The sequence below is a fragment of the Rana temporaria genome, chromosome 4 (assembly GCF_905171775.1).
Source record: "Rana temporaria chromosome 4, aRanTem1.1, whole genome shotgun sequence".
NCBI classification, from domain to species: Eukaryota; Metazoa; Chordata; class Amphibia; order Anura; family Ranidae; genus Rana; species Rana temporaria.
Genome location: NC_053492.1, coordinates 265998245 through 266021210, shown reverse-complemented (window position 1 = coordinate 266021210; position 22966 = coordinate 265998245). Strand labels below are relative to the sequence as shown.

Genomic DNA, 22966 nt, shown 5'->3' with positions numbered 1-22966 from the left:
CAAACAATAATGCCTGCCAATAATTGGCATCCCTGGTGGTCTAGGGTGGCATAACTGTGGTGGGCATCCCTGGTGGTCTGGTGGCATCCCTGGTGGTCCAGTGTGGGCATCCTCAGGGGGGCTGCGCTGATAATTGATCAGCACAAACCCCCCCTGTCAGAGGAGCAGCCGATCGGCTCTCCTCTACTCGCGTCTGACAACAACGATCGCCGTGATGCCACTTTGCCGCCGTCATTTTGCTATATGGCGGGCGGCAAGTGGTTAATAAGTTGTCTACAATATGATTTTTTTTTGGACTTTCTGAGCAGAAAAAATTAATTCTGTTTTTGTAAAATTTATTTTCAATACAGAGACATTAAAATTGTCTATTTGTAGCTATGCTAGTGTTCCATGACTGAGAAAGAATGGTGTGTTATAATAGATGATATGCATGTTTCCCCCTTATAATATGCCATGACATCACAGGCCCCATGTTTGCAAAATGTTTCTTAGATTTTTTTTTTATTTGAAGACATCTAATATTTTTGCCAGTATTTACAACATTTGTAACAACTAGTTTTAGATAAATAATACTGAAAATGTGTTGATGTTTTTTTCTTCCTTTTGCATATTTAGCAGTACTCTAAAAATGCATTAGAATTCTTCCATGAATAGAAGCAACTGTAGAAAGTACATCATAGTCACAGAATAAAGGGACCTAAAATCAAAGGAGTGCAATTTTTGCCTATAGGGGTAGATTCACAAAGGGCGTCCTAACTTTGCAAGGCATAGCGTATCGTGTTTACACTACGCCGCCGTAAGTTAGCGAGGCAAGTACATGATTCACAAAGTACTTGCCTGCTAAGTTACGGCGGCGTAGCCTAAAGCGGGTGGGCGTAAGGGCGCCTAATTCAAAATAGGCTGAGGGGGCGTGTTTAATGTTAATTTGGTTTGACCTGACGTGATTGACGTTTTTTTGGAACGGCGCATGCGCCGTCCGCCTACATTTCCCAGTGTGCATTGCGGCAACGTACGCCGCACGGGCCTATTGGTTTCGACGTGGACGTAAATCCCTATTCACGGACGACTTACGCAAACGACGTAAAATTTTTAAATTTCGACGTGGGAACGGCGGCCATACTTAACATTACTATTCCAGCTATTTGATGGAATATCTTCAGGCCTGATAATGCGTTACGTAAATGGCATATCTGTACTGCGTCGGCCGGGCGTACGTTCGTGAATAGGCGTATCTAGTGATTTACATATTTTACGCCGACCGCAATGGAAGCGCCACCTAGCGGCCAGCCTAAATATTGCACCTTAAGATAGGACGGCGCAAGCCATCATATCTTAGATGGGTTTAAGTGTATCTCTGTTTGAGAATACACTTAAACTTAGGTCGGCGCAGATTCCGAGTTAGGTCGGCGTATCTACTGATACGCCGGCCTAACTCTTACTGAATCTAGCCCATAGTATTTAAGAATTAATTCAATCTGAGGTTTTCTGTCACTATGCACCATTTTCAGCAGCTCTGTAAAGACCCTGACAACTACACCTAAAAGACTCCACTAGAAAAGTAGTCTCTAAGATATCTGGCTAGAGATGATTGATATTGTAACAAATTTTACCTGATTTTATTGGCAACAACAAAAGCAAACATTTTTAACCACTTGCATACCAGGCACTTCCCCCCCCCCTTCCTGCCTAGGACAATTTTTAGCTTTGAGCGCTGTGGCACTTTCAATGACAATTGCATGGTCATCCTACACTGTAACCAAACTTCCTTTTCTTCCCACAAATAGAGCTTTCTTTTGGTGGTATTGGATCACCTCTGCGGCTTTTATTTTTCATGCTTACTGGTTCACGCGATGGTCAGCTGTGATTGGGATAATGTATGAAAAGGTGATGTGCAGAAAAGGGCTGCCTATTTGAATGTTCCCCTCACTGAGGCAATAGTGATAAAAAATGCTACCTTCTGAAAGCATGGTAAAGATGACGACCTTGGTGAAATCGTTTTTTCTCAGAACCTGGACCTCCAAAGGCATCGGTTCAATGTTAGTGAATTGGAAGCAGGATAAAGCCTTGGTCCCTGTGAGAGCAGATCCAATTGATATGAAAGGAATATCAGCTCTCAGCACTTTTCTGGGGCCAACAGGATGGGGATCTCTTCCAGCTTGATCTGCTTTAGATGGCACATTCTCCTAGGTCCAGCTGTTGACAGCTTAGAAAGTCCAATTTGCACTGCCAACACATGCTCCATGCATTCTATCTAGTACACAAGTCCTTGCTGCTCCTTGATGATTTATGTAGTTCATTGAGGTGACATTGTTGGGACTGGTCCCTTACTGCATAGCTCTTAGGGTCAGCTGCCCAGTGTAGGAGACAGGTGGTATCTTGATCTCCAGACTGCTTTCCTCCTGCAACCAAGCGCATGTACACTGACAGGGTGCCAAGGGCTCCTCCCCATACAAAGAAGTCTTTGTTGTGGAAATTTTATGAAGATGTATTAAATATGTATTGTCATAGTGTCACCCAGTGTTCGTTCTCCTGCAGCCTGCTTTAAAGAGCTGACTGGGTCAGACTGACGCTGGTTGAGATCCGTCTGGTAGTGAAAAGCTTCTTGAGGTTGCAGAGAAGTGTTTGCAGAGTCGGCATATGTCAGCCATCGAAAGGCCCCTGTACGATGCACAGAATGATCGTTTGGGGAGATGTGTTTACTCTGCATAGACACTATCGGTTAGTGAATGTACGCTCGTGTCACCCCTGTGTGCCTGATCAACACATTTGGGGGGGCCACGGAGTGCCTATGCAGATAATCTCCCATCCACAGGAACAGTAGTAGACATCTCCATGACCACTTGAATTTATGGTGAGGAACCTCCAGGAAATAGAAGAAGATTAATCATGAGACACCATGAGGACTTGAACCACCACAGTAGTTCTAGCTTGGTCTGAGAAGACAGGAAACACCCTCTTTCCAAAGGCCATGTCTTATTTGGGCAAAATGTTCAATTAAATTCTGGTGTGAAAATGGCAAAGTGAACCACCTTGATGGGGTCAGTTAACTCCAGTACCTAAGAGCAGAGCTAGAAAAAGAAAGATAATCTTAAAGGAGGAAGAACTGTTGTCTATTTTTGCAGGAGAAAGGAAAACCTTCACCTCCTTGGTGTCCAGCTGCAGCATGCCTAGGTATTGCAATGGGATCAGACAGTACTCGTAGAATTTAAAAACTAGCTGAATATTTGAAGCGTTTCCAATCATCTGTATGCGGTTTGCAGTTCTCTGTGGGATCGGGTCCTAATTAGTAGGTTATGGAGCTACGCTATATGTAGGGCTGGGAGGAAGAAAAAAAAAAAAAAAAGGGTCAGGGTGTTGGTGAAAACCCAAACTGTGGTAAGCCACACATTTCTTAGATTGTAATAAAGAGCATAAAAGCTATGCCATCTTATTTGGGGTTAGGTTTGAATATAAACTCCGAAAAACATTCCTGAGGTAAAATAGGAACTCACGATTCTCTGAGAAATAAGGTACTTTAGAGCCTGACACAGTGCAAAACTGCACTAATAACAAGGGTGGGAGATTTGAGGCACATTTTTGTTTTTAGTGTAGAAAAAATTTAAACTTTGTCTTGTAGCCAGTAAGCCTACCTCTCCTGATTAGACATCTGAAATGTTGTTAAGTCATTAGTCAGCAAACATCAGCCATCTTCCACCACTTTAAGGCATAGAATTCTCCTTAATCCAGTAGCTGTAGAGGGGAAGATTAGGTTGCATGGGTGGCACCAGATGATCTGCCAGGTCAGCAAAGTATGGAGAAGATCTTTCAGCCCACTCGGCCAAAGCCCTGGTCACTCATGTGAAGGCTAACACTGGCATGAGTGAGGAACCTGCAACAGCAAATAACGATCAATAAAGGATGCAGATTCTGCATCCAGGATGACCATCACCTTGCAGAGTAGGGACACTAATGGTCTACCACTTTTTTGCCTTTTGAAAGGGGTAATTAGTGTCACAGTAGCTGGAAACAGAGAAGGAAGGCTTTATCAGTTTCAACTCAATAGCTAAGAAGTCATCAAATAATTGATTTGCAAATTTTTCAACTGTGTGCTTCGATTTCCAAAAACTGATCTGATAGATATACTACTTGTCCATTGAGGCCAAATCCTCAGACCTGGAGTGTCTCAAGCATTGCTTGGATCAGGTTATAAATTCTCTTTTAGGCCCCTTTCAAGTCATACCCCTTGATTTCCAATAAATACCGTTCATATCTGTGCGACTTCAAGTTGCAGTGACATCAAAGTAGTCCCTGGACTACTTTGGTATGACTTTGTCACATGACTTTCGGGTCACACAAGGGGCCTTAAGGCAATTTGTACCTTTAGCAACATGTTACACCCATATTTCATTTTTAGTAAGATGCTTTTGAAGGGCTAACTACTTCTTAAGGCATGCAGACAGTCCATGAACTCAGAAATGGATTTTACGGCGAGTACAAAAATCCTATTTTCTCTTCCGTTCATGGACGGACACAGCAGCAATTGACCTTAGGGACGTCCCCAAGCAGTGTCAAAAAATTTGAGGGGTGGGGAAAAAAACACAGCAAATAAGCTTCACCCCAAACAAACCAGAGTTCTCAGAGGAACTTCAACCTGAAACAGCCACCTGCAAAACCTTGCGGCCAAAGGAGGCATCCTCAGATGCACTCACATCCACCTTGAAAAGGTGTGGATTGACGACCAGATCGCTGTCTTACACACCTGTAAAACAGACGCCTGATGGCGGAAAACCCAAGAGGGATCAACCGCCCTGGTCGAATGCACCATAACCAGAAAGGGAGGCGCCTGCCCCTTTAGGGCATAGGCCTGGAGCACGACCTGTCTGATCCACCTGAAAATGGAGGCCGACGAGACCGCCAGACCTTTCTCAGGACCATTCACTGACATGAACAGTAAGTCCGATCTCCGGAACGGAGCCGTAGCAGACAAGTACGCCCGTAGGCCTCCTTCGGCTGAGGACATAAGGATAGTAAAACAATGTCCTCATTATAAAAGAGCCCTGCAAGACAAGGCCGCCAGATCAAAAACTTGTTTGACCGAAGGAATGGCTACTAAGAGACCACCCTCTGGGACAGAGAGAGAGGAATCTCCCGAATGTCCTCAAACGGAGCCCTTTCGAACCCCCGGGAGGACCGAATTCAAGTCCCACAGAAGCAATGGAGGACACACAGGAAGGTCACAAGCCTGACCCCCCTGTACAAACGTATGCACCAGGGAGTGCGTCGCCAACGGTTGCTGAAAATAAACAGCCAAGGCCGAAATCTGACCCACTCCCCGCTGTAGGAACAGCAGCATCTGGGACAGCACGTATGTGCGGAGTTGTGCTTTCACGTACGATGGCAAATCCTACGTGAAGTAGACTTCCGTGCAAGTAGCATGGTAGAGCTCACCAAGTTCGACGGACCTCCAGCTCCTGGCTCCCAACAGCCATGCCATTAAAGCCAGCGACTGTAAAGCAGGGTGAGGGGAAAAAAAAAATAAAAAATCAGACCCTGCGACAGAATATCTACTCTCAGGGGTAGAATCCAAGGGACGTCTGCCCCCACACGTACCAGGAAAGGCGCGGCCAATCCGGAGCGACCAGGATTGTTGGCATCCCCTCCACTTCCACTCTGCGCAACAGGTGAGGGAGAAGCTTCAGGAGGGAAAGCGTAGATTTAGGCGATAGTGACCCCACGGTGCCACCAACGCATCTGATGCGTCCGCCCAAGGGTCTCTTGACCTGGCCACGAAACGCGGCACCTTCCGATTGAGACGACGCCCGAAGGTCCGCGCCTGACATGCCCCATTTTTGGCACAACTCTGAAAACACTTCCTGGTGCAACGACCATTCTCCCTGGTCCAGTGTTTGGCGACTTAGGTAGTCGGCTTGGCAACTCTGCACTCCTGGAATGTACACGGCCGACAGAGCCGGAGCGTACCTTGTGGCTCACCGGAGGATGTGTGCAACCTTTACCACCGCGGCCGAGCTCCGCATGCCCCCTTGATGGTAGACATACGCCACGGCCGTGGTGTTGTCGGACTGGATCCTGACCGAACGGTCCTGCAGACCCAGAAACCACTTGGGGAGATGCAGCCCGATAGCCCGGAGCTCCAGGACATTGACTGGCAGACGGGACTCCACCTGAGTCCAGCGCCCTGGGCTGACTGAACACTCCAGAACGGCCCCAGCCGGAGAGGCTGGCATCCGTCGTGACCACTGTGCGAAAGCACGCTAAAAATAATTTCCCGGTCTGAAGTACCGGAGATGTCAGCCACCACACTAGGGAGGACCTGACCAGGCGACTTCACCCAAATCTGGTAATCCAGAGACGAAGGGAGCTTGTCCCAACGTGACAGAATCTCTTTCTGTAACACTCGGGTATACGGAACCGCTTCGAAAGAGGCTACCATGGGACCCATAATTCTCTTGCAAAGCGACGACCACTGCTGGGTCGCAAACCGCTGCACCGCAGATGGCAGTGTCTGGAGTTCTTCTGTTGAGAGAAAAAACTTGCTTCGGAGGAATCCAGGACCAACCCCAGGTATTCCAGTCGCTAGGACGGAATCAACATTGACTCCTGGGCATTCAGTAGCCACCCGAATCTTTTGGAGGGGCTGGCAGGTGCTGAACCCATCCTCTCCCAAGACTGAGCTTAAAGAAGCTCTCAGGAGAAAGTCGTCCAGGTATCCCACAATAGTGATTCCGCGCTGCCTTAGCAGGGCCAGAATCGGAGCGAGCACCATTGTGAAAACTCGTGGTGCCGAAGCCAGGCCGAAGGGGAGGGCCACAAACTGAAAATGGTCCTCTTCTACCGCAAAACGCAGAAACCTCTGGTGTTTTGCATGTATGGGAATATGCAGGTACCCGTCCTGAGTACCCAAGGACGCCATTAAAGTCCCCCTGATGAAGAGCCGCCACTACCGAGCGAACAATTCCATCCTGAATCTTTGCACTTTGACAAAAGTTAAGGGCCTTGAGGTCCAGGATTGGACGGACCGCCTCCTTTTTTGGGGACTACAAACAGATTGGAGTAAAAACCCCTGAAACCGTTCCCTTGAAGGAACCGGTATAATAACTTCCCTGACCAGCAGATCCTGACCAGCCCCTGACAGGGCCATCCGGCGTACTGGAGGTTGGAAGGAAAAATCTGTTTGGTGGACAAGAGAGAAACTATCTTGTACCCCGAGGAAATTACCTCGCAAACCCAGCAGTCGGAGAGAGGGATCTCCACCGAGGCGCGCATCTGCAAAGTCGGCCCCCCACCCGAGTGTCTGGCGGGGGCAGACCTACATGCAGAAGCAGGCTTGCGGTATTAGCTGCGCTTTTTGATCTACAGCAGGCGCCTTAGCACCCTGGAAAACGTTTTTCCTGCCGCAGCTGGGGGGGGAAAAAAAAATCGCTTGGGGGAGGTAAAGGAGGGACCCTGTTTATGACAAGGCTCCTTACCCTTCCCAGATTGCGGGAGCAGAGTGCTCTTACCCCCTGTAGCATCTATAATGATGTCATCCAGGGACGCCCCAAAGGGCCGTACACCCTTCAAGGGTAAGTCCTCCTAAGGACCTTTTAGAGGTTTGGTCCGCAGACCAACACTTTAGCCACCCAAGGTGGCATAGTACCACCGCGTAGGCGGAGGTCCTGGAGAGCAAGAGGAGCGTATCCAGGGCCAATTCACAGACAAACTGCAGGCCCTGCACTAACTGGTCAACCAGGCCCACACAGAGCTCAGGAGCATTATGCGCCTCCAGCTCCTGCAGCAGGGACTTTTCCTGCTCGGTAATTGTCTGTGACACTAGAGCTCCGGCCAAAACCGGTCTCACTACTGTGAACATGGAGCGGGCCACAGCCTCAGCTCTCCTATCTGCGGGGGCCATAAAGGCTGAGGAGCCCCTTCCACAGGTAACGTGGTAGACTTGTTCAGTCTGCACACAGGGGGGTCCTTTTTTTTTTTTTTTTTTTAAAGTCTTCCTCAAGAGGATAATGGACCGGAAAGTATTTTGGTACATCAAAAACTTTCTCCGGCCGATCCCATTCCCTGTATAATATTTTGTCCAGGTAAGGAACACAAGGAAACCCTTTTGCGGTGCGGGGCGGCGTGCGGAACCCAAAAGGGGAATCTGAGGTCTCCGCCGCCCTCAAGTTTTTGAGTATCCCGCACCGCAGTGATAAAAGCTCCAACAAAACGCCTTTTCAAGCGCTGACCCTGAAGCAGAATCATCCTCACTGACCGTGTGGGCTAAGCCTGCAACTTCTGACATGACAGAACCAGAGCCAGCAGCAGGGTATGGTTCCAAGTCAGAGCCGTCCCCAGAAGCAGGGAGGGGGTTTTTACCCCCCTTCTGGCCGCTTGTCACTTCAATCTTGGCGATAATCGCCTAAGGGACTGCCGTATGGGCTCTACAGAGACCGCAGGGGCACTAAGGGTTAACTCAGGCATGGTTGGGGTAGAAGCCTCTGTTCAGACTCCATGTTGACCCACCGCTATGCCGCCCTAGTACTGCAAGGCAGAGACCCACAAGTCACCCTCCCGGCCGCAAAACAGAGCAGGGGACCCCCAGGTAACTCACCACCCGGCCAGGCTATAGTGCTGCTGAAGCGCCGAGAGTGCTGTTCGCTCTGCGCCGTCCCTCGGGAAGCAATTCGCGGGCTGAAAAATGGCAGCCATACACGTGTTTAAAGCAACAGTGACAGCAGAAAACACAGCAACTCCAGTACAACAAATTAATAAGAAAGGGAGAAGCTGCTGCTCCAGGTGAGCACACCTGAGCAATCAATGTCCTCTCAGAAACAGGTGGGTGCCTGCAATGCATGAGGCAAAAAAACTTGAAGGCAGGGTATGGACAGCCGCACACCAATAAATCTTAAAAAAGTAAGCCTTTAATGGTGAAAAAGGAAAGGCACTACAAAAAATTAATAGCACCACACAGCAGCACAGCCCCCGTAGTGACAGAGCCCCAGGCGGACCCCCCCCTTACAGCCGCCACCCAGCATGGTAAAGGAGGGAGAGGAAGGGAGAGAGGAAAGCAGGGCAGACCCTCATTCGACCTCCCAGGAAAGCACTAGCCATACCACCTTGCCAGGGCAAGGGGCCACTACTTACCCGTCCTGCGACCACCGGCTGGAGGCATTCCGGACAGAACCAACGTCCGCTAAACGGCATTGGCTGTCGGCCAGACACACTGACAAAGCCATAGAGACCGGTCATATGTTTGCCCTGGAACATGTAGTTCCCCGGCCACCCCTGGAGCAACGGGGCATGTCATGGACGACCCAAAGCTGAGCTAAGGGCCGGCACACGCTCGATGGCCACGCCTGGGGGGACTACAAGGATCGAGATCCAGCCTGTCACCCAGTCGGCAGTTGATAGTAGAATCTCAGGATTCAAAAATGCAGAAACAAAACAAAACAAACAAAAAAATATCGCAAAAAAAATTTCCAAAGTTCATGGACTCCAGAAGGCTATGTCTACTCCTGACGCTAGGCAGAAAAAAACTGGAGCTGCCGAGTCAGAGAGTGGGTTATACCCGGGACCACGCCCCCTGGGAGGAGCTGTACTGAAAAGTGTTTTAACACTTGAAGTGCTGTTTTTTCTGCCTAGTCTCTGCTGGAAGGAAGGATATAATACTTTAAGGTCAATTGCTGCTGTGTCCGTCCATGAACGGAAGAGAAATAAATAAGTGTCCAATCATACCAACTCTCTGTTTTTAACACCTGCTAGCAGCCGGAAAATGGTTAAAACCGTCCGCAAACCGCCGCTTCCCATTGATTTCAATGGGCAGGAGCACTTTGAGGTGTTCCTGCAGCGCCTCAAAAATGCAGTTAGCAGTACTTTGAGCGTACTGCCAGCGCACCGCTCCAGTAAAGAGGCTCTTTCAGGGTGGTTTGATGGTGCTATTTTTAACTCTATAGCGCCTGCAAAGTGACAAAGTGTGAAAGTAGCCCAAGAATACGCTAATAATGTAGCTGTAGTGCAAATTGGCTCAAGCAGTGCTTAAGTCAGTTGAAGAATAAAAGTTGAGAGATATATTATAGATAGCTAGCTATATCTATCTCAACATGTACCAAACATCTTGATTTAAGAAAGGTAAAAAAATATATAAACAACGCGTTTCTCTGCTGGGTGAGGAAGAGCATTAAACCTAGGACACTAGCACAAAATTGAGACAATTTAAAGCAGTGGCGAATGACCGGCAACATTTTTTCTGTTAGCCAGTGTACAAACCTCCTGTAGGCAGAAGCATATAACCGGATTGCTTCAGAATTCCTGTGTAAAAAAGCTCAAATTAAAGGATAAACTCAATCAATGACTCATGAATTAAGCACTTTATTGAAGCTTTAGGTTGTGGTACAGAATTTCAATACAGGTCCAATGATTAAACAATGTAGAGGAAATAAAGACACCAACATTTCCCCTCATACTACCGAGTTAGAGAACCTAAACAGTGATTGATCTTATTCCACCCCCAAATAGGTCAGCAGTATCATTTGATATGGTATGCTTAGGTACTTTACTTGTGCCTAATGTACAGTAACAGGGGGGCTTGCAATAATTTAGACATTAAGGAATTTTTAATATTGGTCCTCAAAATGAACACATGTTCAAATACCCTATTCAAGCAATAAACTGCTTGGAAACATCATCTGGAATGAAACCTCCAAATGCAGACATTTAACAGTGTCCAACACTACCAAAGCTAGTGCTATATCATCATATCCAGAATGGATATATAAATATTAGGCTGTAGGGTCAAAAGCAACAAATGTCACTCCTGCAATACACTTGTTTTAAAAAAATGCAGCCACTTTCTGAAAAGCTTACGTTGATTCTTATTGCCTTATAGAATTTCCATTATGCTTTAAAATTATTCATTTAAATATTACCAGTCCAGATTTCCTAGTTACTTCTCGAATTACATGATGGTAATTATGTATAAAAAAAGTAATCACTATACCATTTCACAAAAGGAGTGCAGATTAGGTCACAGCACTGTTAAATACAGAAGAGTAGTCGCATGCACAATGTCACATGGTTCCCTTTTTGAGTGAGAAAAGAAAAAGGCAATATCTGGACTGGCTTACAGCATATTGTAACTGCACAATCAGAAATAGTTACTGAGTTTTGTAGAGAACAATCCAGGCCAACATTATCAGAGCATTGAGACTGCAACTCCCAGGTCACCTGTAACTAATACCTATATTACTCGATATTTAGCCAGATATTTATGCAACACATTTTAGGACCAGAAAAGCCAAGTCCCAAAGCTGTATCACCAGTAGGCTAGTTAATAGCCTTCACCTTTATTCAAGACCGGTCACCAGATGCTATTCCACTGCAACTTTGTGCGTCATTTGCTTAGGTAGAGGTTTGCCTACAGGGGGCCCTCTGTGCATTAGTTTTTTTATTTTCTGCATTCTGAACGAAATTTGCTGCTTACACGCCATACATGTGGTGCATGTATTTCAGTATACAGGCGATTAGTGTTTTACAAGCAGCAACAGGGCATGTGCTACAACTATAAATTCTGGGCAGACTGTGTAGACTTACAAGTGCATATTACCAAATAACAAAACTCCTTTTACAATCCAGTGAAAGAAACCCTACAGAAGGTGGAGAAAAGATGCCCATAACCAAGTTGGATATGAGGAACACGCTAAGTTACAAATGAAACCACCCAAAACATGCAGAGTTCTACAAGGAATGTAATATGGGGAATTTCAAGGACACCTCCCTTAAAGTCTGTTACCCTCTTACAAGATGCAGTTCAAGAAAACCGGTCTGACAGCACAGAGCATAAAGCCTTTATGACCAATAAAACAACTCAGAAAGTAAGCGATTACATGTAGACCCCCCTCCACTACTTTGGCCAAAAGCACCAGACTACAGTTTAAATTTTGCACTTGCACCAATCATCCACTACCTTGTCAGCAGATTTAGCACTCCAGAATGTAGGTCTGCCCCACCATGATTTTGTCCAATTCTCTCCAGCCTACCATGCTTCTGCCTACTTCTAGCCAGCCTACCATGATCTGCTTGCTCCACCCCAGGCTACTGGTTGTCAAACTGCAGAAAAGACTTTCCTTTTACCCATGTATTTGTCTAGGGTGAATGACACCAGTAACAAAGCATCTACATTAGAAAAGTACAAGTATCTTAAATATTTTATTTAGTGCAAACTGTACATCATAGCAGAGAATTCCATAATTTTAGCTGGCAAATGCATTGTAGTTGGGCACTTGTAAAACTAGTTTACTCTTCTAAATGCTTGCACATTACTTGACCTAAAAGGATGTATGACACAAAGTAAAACACCTGTATCAAAACCCTTCAATGGAAGCTGCAATAAATGAACAGTCATCTTAAAAGCATACATAAACTCTGAAGTTAAGTATTTTATTCAATTAGGCAGGCATTGGGAGGATAGGGATCTCCAAGAAGATTCCTTGGGTGCAGAAAAGCAGAACTCATGGCATTCCAGTTCACATAATCTGGAGCTGTAGCAGCAGTGCACCAAACCTCAGCTGAGTCTTAGAAATAAAAATAGACGCTGACGTTGGTACCCTAATGTAGAGCTGATGCAGATCACGCAACCCAACATGTTGGGTTTGGATTACATGATCTAGATTGCTGTGGAAACTGCTTATTGCAACCAACAAAAACATGGGCATTGATATCCCCCACCCCCCAACACTTCCAAACTCTATAAAAGTCATAACTAAAAGTTTAAATCCACTTTAACACTGTGCGACACCAAGCATGGAAATGGCTGCCACCATAAAAGCTTTCATACACATTGTGCCAAATTCACTTGTCTTACAATACTTCATCTTCCTGTATTTTTAACATTTAAGCCCCTTTCACACTAGCGGACTGATAGGACTCTTAGGACTCTACAGTCTCCCTCTATAGACCAGCGAGTGTAAACAGTCATGTGCCTGTTTACACCAGTTGACATCCAATCTGAAAAAATACCCAGAAGGATGGGGATCTGTTCCCTATCCATCTGGCAGATCAGATGGCAGTTGAGTGTAAATGGACAGGTGGTCCGTTTACATAAAAAAAGATGAGAGCAGACCCGCCATATGCCTACTAAGCGGGGGACCAATGAACAGATTCCCCACAGGGCAGGTGGAATCCAATGGAGCACGCTCCGTGTAGAAGGGGCCCTATTTTGATCAATGTTTCCCTATAGTCAGCTGCCAAAGTAACGCAAAATATAGTTGTAGGCTGCATCTAAACCACTACTAGAGTGCTCAAGGAGGTGGGCGTTTGTATTGTCATGATAAATACAAAAACATGGTGATGTCCTCTACAGTTTCATTTAGGTTCTATCCGTATTAAAAAACAGAAATGTAATCTGTGAAAAAAAATAAAGGAATTACATATAGCCAGAAAATGTTCCCAGTGAAAATACGGCACACATGTAACTCTACAGTTAAATCACAAGTCAAACAAGTTATGTGGACACAGGACAGACTAATGGGGACGAAAGCCTTGTCTGTGGGGAATTTTTGGCGACACCTGTAGAAAACCTATGCTGTCTGTTGAACTATGTGCATTTTTACAATTATGATACAGTCTAGTACAGTATGCATTTAACTTCTCTACATGCACTTCAATTTCACAGCAAGAGTGGCATAGAATACCTACACACAGGAGAGAGCATTCATGCAAATTACCTAACTCCTTAATATAATAATGGTTACAATTCAAACTTCTAGTAGGATAATAGTCAAGGCTTCCAGCTACTAGGTGATGGAAAAGATGGATCCTGGCAACATTAGCTAGCAAGCACCCACCACCTGCTTTATTGGTTTTCTTTTTACGCTTTCTCATATTTTCTAATCAACTCTGCTGTGGCTGGCACTTAGCAAAACTGGTAAACACAAAATTGTAATCATTAAACTGAGCAAACTGGCGATCAAGCTGCTTGAAGCCTTCAATCTTCTGAGCACAAGTGAATGAAGTACGACATTTGGAGCTCTGGTGGGGAAGAGAAAAATAGACAGTCAGAATATCGTTCCTTATACTGAACATTATATGAGCAGTTTTAATGAAATGTCAGATGGAACTACCACATGGATACAAGAGACCAAATTGCTTTAAGCCAGCCAACATGGATCAAAATTCATCCGGTTCAGTAGGGACCAGCCACATTTATATGGTCTAGCTGGTTGTACATAAGTCAATCGACTGACCTGTGTACAACCAGCCCGTCATGTTTTTCCACAATCAGTGCTGCCAGCTATAGCCAGCAACACTAATCATTGTATTGGAGCCTTCGCTGCCGGCAGAATACAAAAGCACACTTTGAGAGCTCCATGTGACATTTAAATTGGGTGGCATACCCTTTTTTCTTCTTTACAACTTTAAAAAACTAAAGGCTGAATCCCGTACGGCCAATACAGAATTTATTCAATCAGCAGGTCGAGCAGAAAAAAAAAAAAAAAAAAAAAAAAAAAAAAGATTCCCCAACCCACACATTCGATGAAAAATTGCATATGCTGCCCAATCCCAATGTGGCATGGAGCTCCTAAGCTTATATTAGAGCTAGAAGGCCTCAGCTACATGTTTGATACACAAATGTCTCAGTTTTAGGTAAATTAATCTTAACCAATTCCGCCCCGGAAGGATTTGCCCGCCTAATGACAGGTCATTTTTTGTCATACGGCACTGCTTCGCTTTAACCGCCAATTGCAGTCATGCGACGCTGTACCCAAACAGAGCGCTCTTTTGGTGGTATTTTATCACCTCTGATTTTAATTTGATGCACTGTAAACAAAGAGCGAAAATTTTGAGGGGGAAAAAAAAAACGAACATTTTGCTATAATACATATAGCACAAAAATATATATAAATATATATATATATAAAAAAACGAACGTATGCCTCAGTTTAGGCCGAATATATATGATATAGATATTCGTAAAAAAAAAAAAAAAAAAAATGGGTGTATATTAATTGGTTTGTGCAAAACTTATCGCGTCTTTAATCTACGAGATAGAATTAAGGACCTATTTTTTACTGGTAATGGCGGCGATCTGCTTTATTCAGCAGACTGCAACATTGCGGCGAACAAATCTGATGCCAAATTACACTTTTTGGGGACCAGTGAAAAAAATGCAGTGATCAATGTAAAAATTACACTGGTAGGGAAGGGCTTAACAGTAGGGGCGATCAAGGGGTTAACTGTGTTCCCTGGGTGTGTTAACTGTAGGAGTGTTGGGATGGCAGGAACATGACAGATTACTGTTCCCGATCACTGGGAACAGTAGATCTGTCATGTCTCCTGTCAAAATGGGGTTCCGCCTTGTTTACAAAGGCATCCCCATTCTGCCTCTGTACTAGGCAATTGCGGGCCACTGGAAGACAGAGTCCGACCCGTACCCACCAGCGTGTACGAAAGCATACCGACACGCTCTCGAGCATGCGGGAGCCGACATATAGCTAAAGTGATTTGCGCATGAGAGCCAACCTGCCACCATATAACCACGGTGGCTGGTCGGTAAGTGGTTAAATAAGCAATTTAGGTTGGATTTACACGTATGCATTGCCTAAATCGAAGTTCTGGCAAAAGCTGCTACAGTATCTCGCTGTATATTCGCATTACCTTTTCGAATGGCATCCCACTGTGCACACAGTATATGGCAGTGGTATGCAATTAGTTGACCTCCAGCTGTTGCAAAACTACAAGTCCCATCATGTCTCTGCCTCTGGGTGTCGTTTTTGTGGCTGTCAGTCTTGCTTTGCCTCATGGGACTTTTAGTTCTGCAACAGCTGGAGGTCCGCTAATTGCAAATTCCTGGTATATGTCAAGAGTAACCATCTATATTACAGCACACAGCCATATAGATGTTAATGCTTTGCCACAGAGCAGGTGCATAATTTCATGTGTTGAGGGTCCATTAAAGAGACTGCCTTAACTTGTGTCAACGTACAAAAGGGTGAGCAAGAACGGGTCTGAAAAGTCTTCTGTTTAGAACATTTGAATATTTGCATGTTCAAGGTCACAATCAAGCCACGTGCTCACATTTATGAGCAGTAAACCAATTGCTCTCAAACTAAGCATTTTAGGGCCGAAACAACTAATCGATTATGAAATTAATCGATTACAATTTTCATAATCGATTAATCTGCCAGTAACATAATGGGGTTAAAAAAACGAAAATTTGTTTTTTTATAGTAAAAAAAAAAAAAGCAAATCACTACTGTAAATATTACTTTCACTGTCCCACAGTAAAAAAAATTAACCCCTTACGGTAGCGATTATTTGCTCTTTTTGTATTTATTTTTGTTTTTTTTAACCCCATTATGTTTCCTATGGGACACGTTCACATCCATGATTTTTTTTTTGGCTGCTGCGTATTTGGAAAGGGCAAGAACTTTAACGCAAAACGGTGCCATTTTGTTATTTTTCTGGTTCAACATACTTCAATGGAGAAGCTGCAGAAAAGCATTTAATGTGTTTTTGCATCAATTTGTGTTTTGTAATCTGCCCAACAACAAATTGGCCCCAAATTTTTTTTATAAATGCAATTTTTTTTTTAAGGCTATTGTCTGTTCGAAACAATAAATCGGTCAACTAATAGATTATGAAAATAATCGTTAGTTGCAGCCCTAGCAATTAAGAGTTAATAAAAGCCTGTTCTGATGCTTTTTTCAGTCTCATTATCAGTTAAACAAAGCATTACCTGATTAACAAAGAGGGTGGTCACAAATTTCCTTGGCTTGAACACATCCACAACTTTACTAATCAAATCATCATAGCTTGTCCGCGACACATTGGTTTCAAAGCTAACATAGGAGAATTCTGGCTCTGGAGTGATGTGAATAGTCCAGTAAGTTCCCTAAAGTAATAAAGTTAATATATTAAAGCAAGCATGAACACACATATAATGAAAGAGGTAATCCAATCTATTCTGAAAATACTTACATCTGATTTCATCCCATTCATTGAGTAACCACAAGGACTAAACATTGTAGCATCAATGACAGAACCTGGTATCAGGTCACGAATTCCACTCATCTGAAAACAAAAAAATATTTTTTAATAAAAATGTTAACACTGATGTAATTTGAATGCATTACTGGTTAAAGTGAAATCTGTGGGCTCCTTTTCAACCTTTCACATACTCTACCCTGTTACAAAAAAATGGCACTTTTAGATGCTTGGTAACATCCTTGGATTGTTTTCAGTGTCCAGGGATCCCCAAAACCTGTGATGCCATTTTTCATACTGTATATTGATCATGTTTATCACTTTGTTCTTTCCTACCTTCTAGTATAACTATCCTACTGGCCACCCATCACTGCACTGGTATTGCATATCCTGCTACCATCCTTAAAGCGGTTGTAAATCGCCAATGTTAAAAAAAACACACATGCAAGGCAATGGCATAATAATGTGCTAGTATGCATCATATACTAGCACATTATGAAATACTTCCTTGGAACAGAGCCCTCCAGTGCTGTAAAGTCACTGCTGAGAGGGCTGGCATGTTCCCGTCTGTGAGCTCCAGCTATGCGCTTGGCCGGACCCATTATGCCGTCACTCCCACGCATGAGCCGCCGTTTCCAGCACTGGCACTGAAGGTCCGGCACTGTAAGCTGGACCTTTAGAGCGCATGTTCCGATGATCTCAAGTTTAGGAGAAAATCACAGTATCTACAGGTAAGCCTTATTAGGCCCTTTTAACACTTTTGTGACCTGAAAGTCGCACAAGTTGACCAATTTTTTTTGACGCAATCTTAAGACTTTAAGCAATGCCTGTATGGACCTCAAGTCACATCAAAGTCAGACCAAAGTAGTGCAGGGACAACTTGAAGTCGCACAGATATGAACGGTACTCATTGGAAATCATGGGGTACGACTTATGCGACGTTGCAGGACAAGTGTGAAAGGGGCCTTAGAGGCTTACCTGTAGTTACAAGTGGTAGTACAGAATTTACTACCACTGAGTTATTGTTAGGAAAAGGAGGCCATCATCCACCAGACCACCTAAAGCTGCTCCCAGACAGTTTCCCCCATATGTCTAGACTGTATTCTTTGCTCTTGCTGCTGTCAGCAGTTGCTGCAATACGCCAAGTACTCATGCAAGGCCTAGAAGCATAGCCTGATTTATAGCTGTAGTATCCTTCTTAGAAGTATTAATTAGATGTGTAAGCGGGTATTTACTAAACTGTATCCTCCAGTACTTAAGTGGTTCTGAATTCTTGTTGCTGTACATTTTGGATTAGCTACATCTCGCACTTAAAACTAAAATACACAGTATCTGAGCAACTTATTGGCAAGCCTATGCAGTATAAATGTGTGAGCCGATTGTGAAGAATTTAGAAAGACATTACTTTGCAGAAAGTAGCTAATTGCATTGCAGAGGAGATAGCGACTAGAAGTGAATATACCTGATAAATAAGTGCATATTTTTGAAAAGGTGAATACATGTACCAATAAAATGTCTATTTTTGTATCGGGTCTGTAGAGCGTTGCAACCACAATCAGTGCAACCTTGGTGCAATACAAAGACTCTTAAAGCTTTCCCCCACACCCTGCCGTTTTTCCCTTTCCTGTATTTTCTGGTGATGGTCAGTCCTCGATGTAGAGTGCAGCACTATTATGGTGACAACATAACTGAATTGCAGGGTGCCATGGTGATGATCCTTTAGGTGGTGAGTCCATGACACTCTGTACCCACAGTATGTCCTACTGTTTGTAAAGGAATGACTTTTACCTTGGTGCATTCCCTACATTAAAGTAAAAAATGTGTTTTGTATCACCATTTTACTTACCCGAGTCCTTTCCCAATCCACTGCTGTGCTTGTCTGCAGCAGTGCTGGTCTCTTTCCTCAAAGAACAGAGCTAGCAGCAAGGGCCCTTGGCTCCTGCTGCCATCAAATGAGGGCAGGGCCGAGCCACACTGTCTATGATGCATATAGCATGAATTGGGAATCAGTCAGCACATGCTCCCATAGCAAGATGCATGCTATGGGGGCACATGCAGAAGAGGTGTCGAGTGTGGTGGAAGAGGAGGGTTGGAGCCGCTCTATGCAATATTGCACATAACAGACAAGTATCGTATATTAAAAAAATAAATATAAACTAGACTTTTTAAACGCTTCAGTTCTGAAGAACCACATCAGAGTCACAAAGGTGACAAGTATGGAAGCCAGAGCTTTTTTAATTTTAAATCCTTGTTGGGGGGACCATTTCAAAAATTGTCCAGGAGTTGTGTTTTTGACCTGTAAATGCATTTAAAGTGGAGTTTCCATCCCAAATTTTTTTTTTTTCCATTATTGTGCTCATTAGACCTAAAAAAGAAAAAAAAAATGTTTACTCATCTGGAAATGACTGTTGCTATACGGTCCCACAAAATCTGCCTTTGGAATCACCTAGGATCCTGACATCTCCCTCTAATGCTCCTGGGAAATGCGTGTCATAATTTCCCAGGATGCAGTGCGCTACCCAATTATCACTCCCCATCCAAGACTACCAGGAAGTGCTTGTGGGCTTCACAATGCCCACAAGCAAAATGACAACGGTGTGGACATAGTTTTATAAACTATCTTTTTTGAATAACTATGCGGAGCAGCGGCGGAATGTAAAATAGTAAGTGACCGGATTTATATTATAAAAACGCATGATGAAAGCACATACATTTAAAAAATGCTAATTGTGGTTGGAACCCTGCTTTAAAGAGTTAGAGTGTGAAGATGGATTAGAACACTTTCCTCACTTCCTGCTTTGGCTATGGGACAGAAAGTAAAGAGAAATCCCCCTAATAGGACAAAGATGGCTAACTGACAGGGTTTATAAGCCTTCATTACTCTATCCAAAATTAGGTGTTGCCTTTAGTTCTACTTTAAGTCAGCCCACACATTCATTTCACAAAAGGTGAAGTGCAGTAGAGGATTTTACATTTCAAGTTCAGCTTACACGAGTGACATCATTTGCAGTAACACCATCTTTCATGTAGAACTGGTCCATTATTTCTGTGTCAAGCCCACTCATCAAAATTTCCAGTGTTTGGTCTGGCTGATTGATGACAAAACCCTCTGGGACATCCAGAGTATACAAGTACCTATCAAAAAGAAAACAAAGAATAGTAGTTACTTTTGTATCCGTTTGACCTCAGCCCATGCTTAACCTCCCAGTCAGTAAGATGTCAGATTTTTGATGCTGAAAGCGGTACCATTATTTTGCATGGAAATTTTTTTATCTTTTAGGCTTGTAATTCTTAGGAATAACTCATAAAAATCTGTCCGAACAAGAGTCCAAACATGATAAAGTTTGAAATACGAAATCAATTATAATGAATAATTATAAATAACAATAAAAATTATTCAATAATGTAATCAAATCAAAAACACTGAAATTTGCTTAGTTGCAGAATTGTCGCGGTCATTACTTTCAGTGTTTGATGACAAATTTCCCCACAAATCACTATCGCTCAATTCTGCAAGTGATTCCAATTATCGCAGTTTTCTAGCTAGTCTAAATGCACTTTTGATGTAAACGGACACTTTTGGTTGCTATGGACAATCTCCAGTTTCCAGGCAGAAAGAACAGTTTTTATTATATAAAACTGCATGCAGGACACTGGGCAGACCACTAGGGACAAAGGGGATGTGTATTTGACAGTACTGTAATCTAAGATTACAGTGTACTGTATGTATACTGTGTTTTTTACTTTTTGATTTGGCGCCGAACTCCATCCCTGTGCGTCACAACACTCGCAGAGAACGGAGCTTGGCACTGAATCGAGCGAGACACGGCGGCTCGCAGACACAGCGGGGAGACACCTTGTCCCCTGGATCCTGCGATGCAATCCTGAGTGTGGTTTGGGGTTGGCACTTTTGGTATGAAAAATTCATCCTGAGCCGCACTCAGGAATATCGCTCAGCAGGTTAAAGTAGATCACCTTCAAAAAAAAAAAAAAAAATTGCACATTTTTGCAGTTTTTTTTTTTACTTGGAGCCTGAAAAGCATTGCACCAGCGATCAGCTGATCATGAGTTCCATGCAGGACTCCTGCAGACTTGTCAGTGCATCTGTCTGTTCATATAATAAAGTGAGGGTGCTCTTGCGCCTACCTAGTAAAGCTTAAGATGTGAAGTAAAATAATAGTAATGAACTAAAAGTGATGATGCTGCTCAATCTAATAATGTATAAATATCAAATAGAAATACAATAAAATAGTGAAAGGTAAAGTGACGAGCGCAATGAATATGACTAAGTAATCAAAGTGTTAATCAGTGAACATTGATAATAAACTAAAATTGAAACAAAGTGCTAAAAAATATTAAAAACATAAATAATGAATAAAAACGTTCAGCCAGCAAGTGGCCAGTGAAAAAAAAAAAAAAAAAAAAAAAAAAGTGTGCACAAAAATAGCTGCAAAAGTCAGCAGGCAAACAAATATGAAGCCTAAATCAGTCCTGGAATAATAGGCTAACAATACAGCCTTTATACGTGCATAAAAGTGTAGGAAGTTCCATAAAGACAAAAATAAATATAAACTTCTCCAATAGTGATAAACAAATGTTTAAAATCTTCTCATGTGGGTCTTCAAATAATGTGGGCTCACAATGCGCTTACCTTCCCAAGGTAGTAATCAAGCCTTGATTAAATGGATATCCACAAGGGGTGTTGTTGAATCTGCAACTAGCTGTGGATGTTCAGGGCGTCCTGTATAATCCAATGTTTGTAGGCTCCAGATTTCTATTTGGCAGCGGTGGTGCTCAGCATGGGGAAATAAAAAAGGTAGCTTCCCATAGTGTAGTAAACCAAGGCTAATTTATTGGTAAAAACGCTAACAAGTGCATTTTAAAAGATCAAAGAAAACGAAACTAAGAAACAGCTGATGACAGCTTACTGATGTATTGCTTCAAAAATCAGTCCGTCCCTTACATGTTACACCACGTCACGTGGCTTCATCAGAGGTCTTCATCAGAGGCCTCTGATGAAGCCACGTGACGTGGTGTAACATGTAAGGGACGGACTGATTTTTGAAGCAATACATCAGTAAGCTGTCATCAGCTGTTTCTTAGTTTCGTTTTCTTTGATCTTTTAAAATGCACTTGTTAGCGTTTTTACCAATAAATTAGCCTTGGTTTACTACACTATGGGAAGCTACCTTTTTTATTTCCCCATGCTGAGCACCACCGCTGCCAAATAGAAATCTGGAGCCTACAAACATTGGATTATACAGGACGCCCTGAACATCCACAGCTAGTTGCAGATTCAACAACACCCCTTGTGGATATCCATTTAATCAAGGCTTGATTACTACCTTGGGAAGGTAAGCGCATTGTGAGCCCACATTATTTGAAGACCCACATGAGAAGATTTTAAACATTTGTTTATCACTATTGGAGAAGTTTATATTTATTTTTGTCTTTATGGAACTTCCTACACTTTTATGCACGTATAAAGGCTGTATTGTTAGCCTATTATTCCAGGACTGATTTAGGCTTCATATTTATGTTTGCCTGCTGACTTTTGCAGCTATTTTTGTGCACACTTTTTTTTTTTTTTTTTTTTTTCACTGGCCACTTGCTGGCTGAACGTTTTTATTCATTATTGATGTTTTTAATATTTTTTAGCACTTTGTTTCAATTTTAGTTTATTATCAATGTTCACTGATTAACACTTTGATTACTTAGTCATATTCATTGCGCTCGTCACTTTGTCTGTTCATATAGATGCACACTGACCAGAAGAGACAATGGTGCCACGGTAGTTCATTGAGAACTACAAGCCAACAGGCGCAGAGGCTGTCGGGACTTGGTTTCCACATTCACAGCACTCTGAATGAACGATGCCCAGACACGTCTTCAAATAGTGACAGTGTGTGCCTGAAGATGACCGCTTGCCGTCACTGGGAGGGGAGGAGAAGCTGCAGCTTCTGTAACATGTTCCAAAAGGTGAACTAATCCTTTAAGCACTTAAGCCCCGGAC

At 43.5% G+C, this 22966-nt stretch overlaps 1 protein-coding gene across 1 annotated transcript in view; it reads right to left on the bottom strand.

Moving 5' to 3' along the window:
* Window positions 1-10321: 10321 nt before the first annotated feature.
* AMD1 (adenosylmethionine decarboxylase 1) overlaps window positions 10322-22966 on the bottom strand; it is a 62221-nt gene continuing 49576 nt past the window's right edge. Inside the window, exons 6-9 of the mRNA XM_040350244.1 lie at window positions 19944-20088; window positions 16948-17040; window positions 16706-16861; window positions 10322-13998 (exon numbers count right to left, since the gene is read on the bottom strand). Of these exons, the coding sequence (XP_040206178.1) occupies window positions 13861-13998; window positions 16706-16861; window positions 16948-17040; window positions 19944-20088 (532 nt within the window). The 3' untranslated portion in view covers window positions 10322-13860. The remainder of the gene's footprint in view (window positions 13999-16705; window positions 16862-16947; window positions 17041-19943; window positions 20089-22966) is intronic.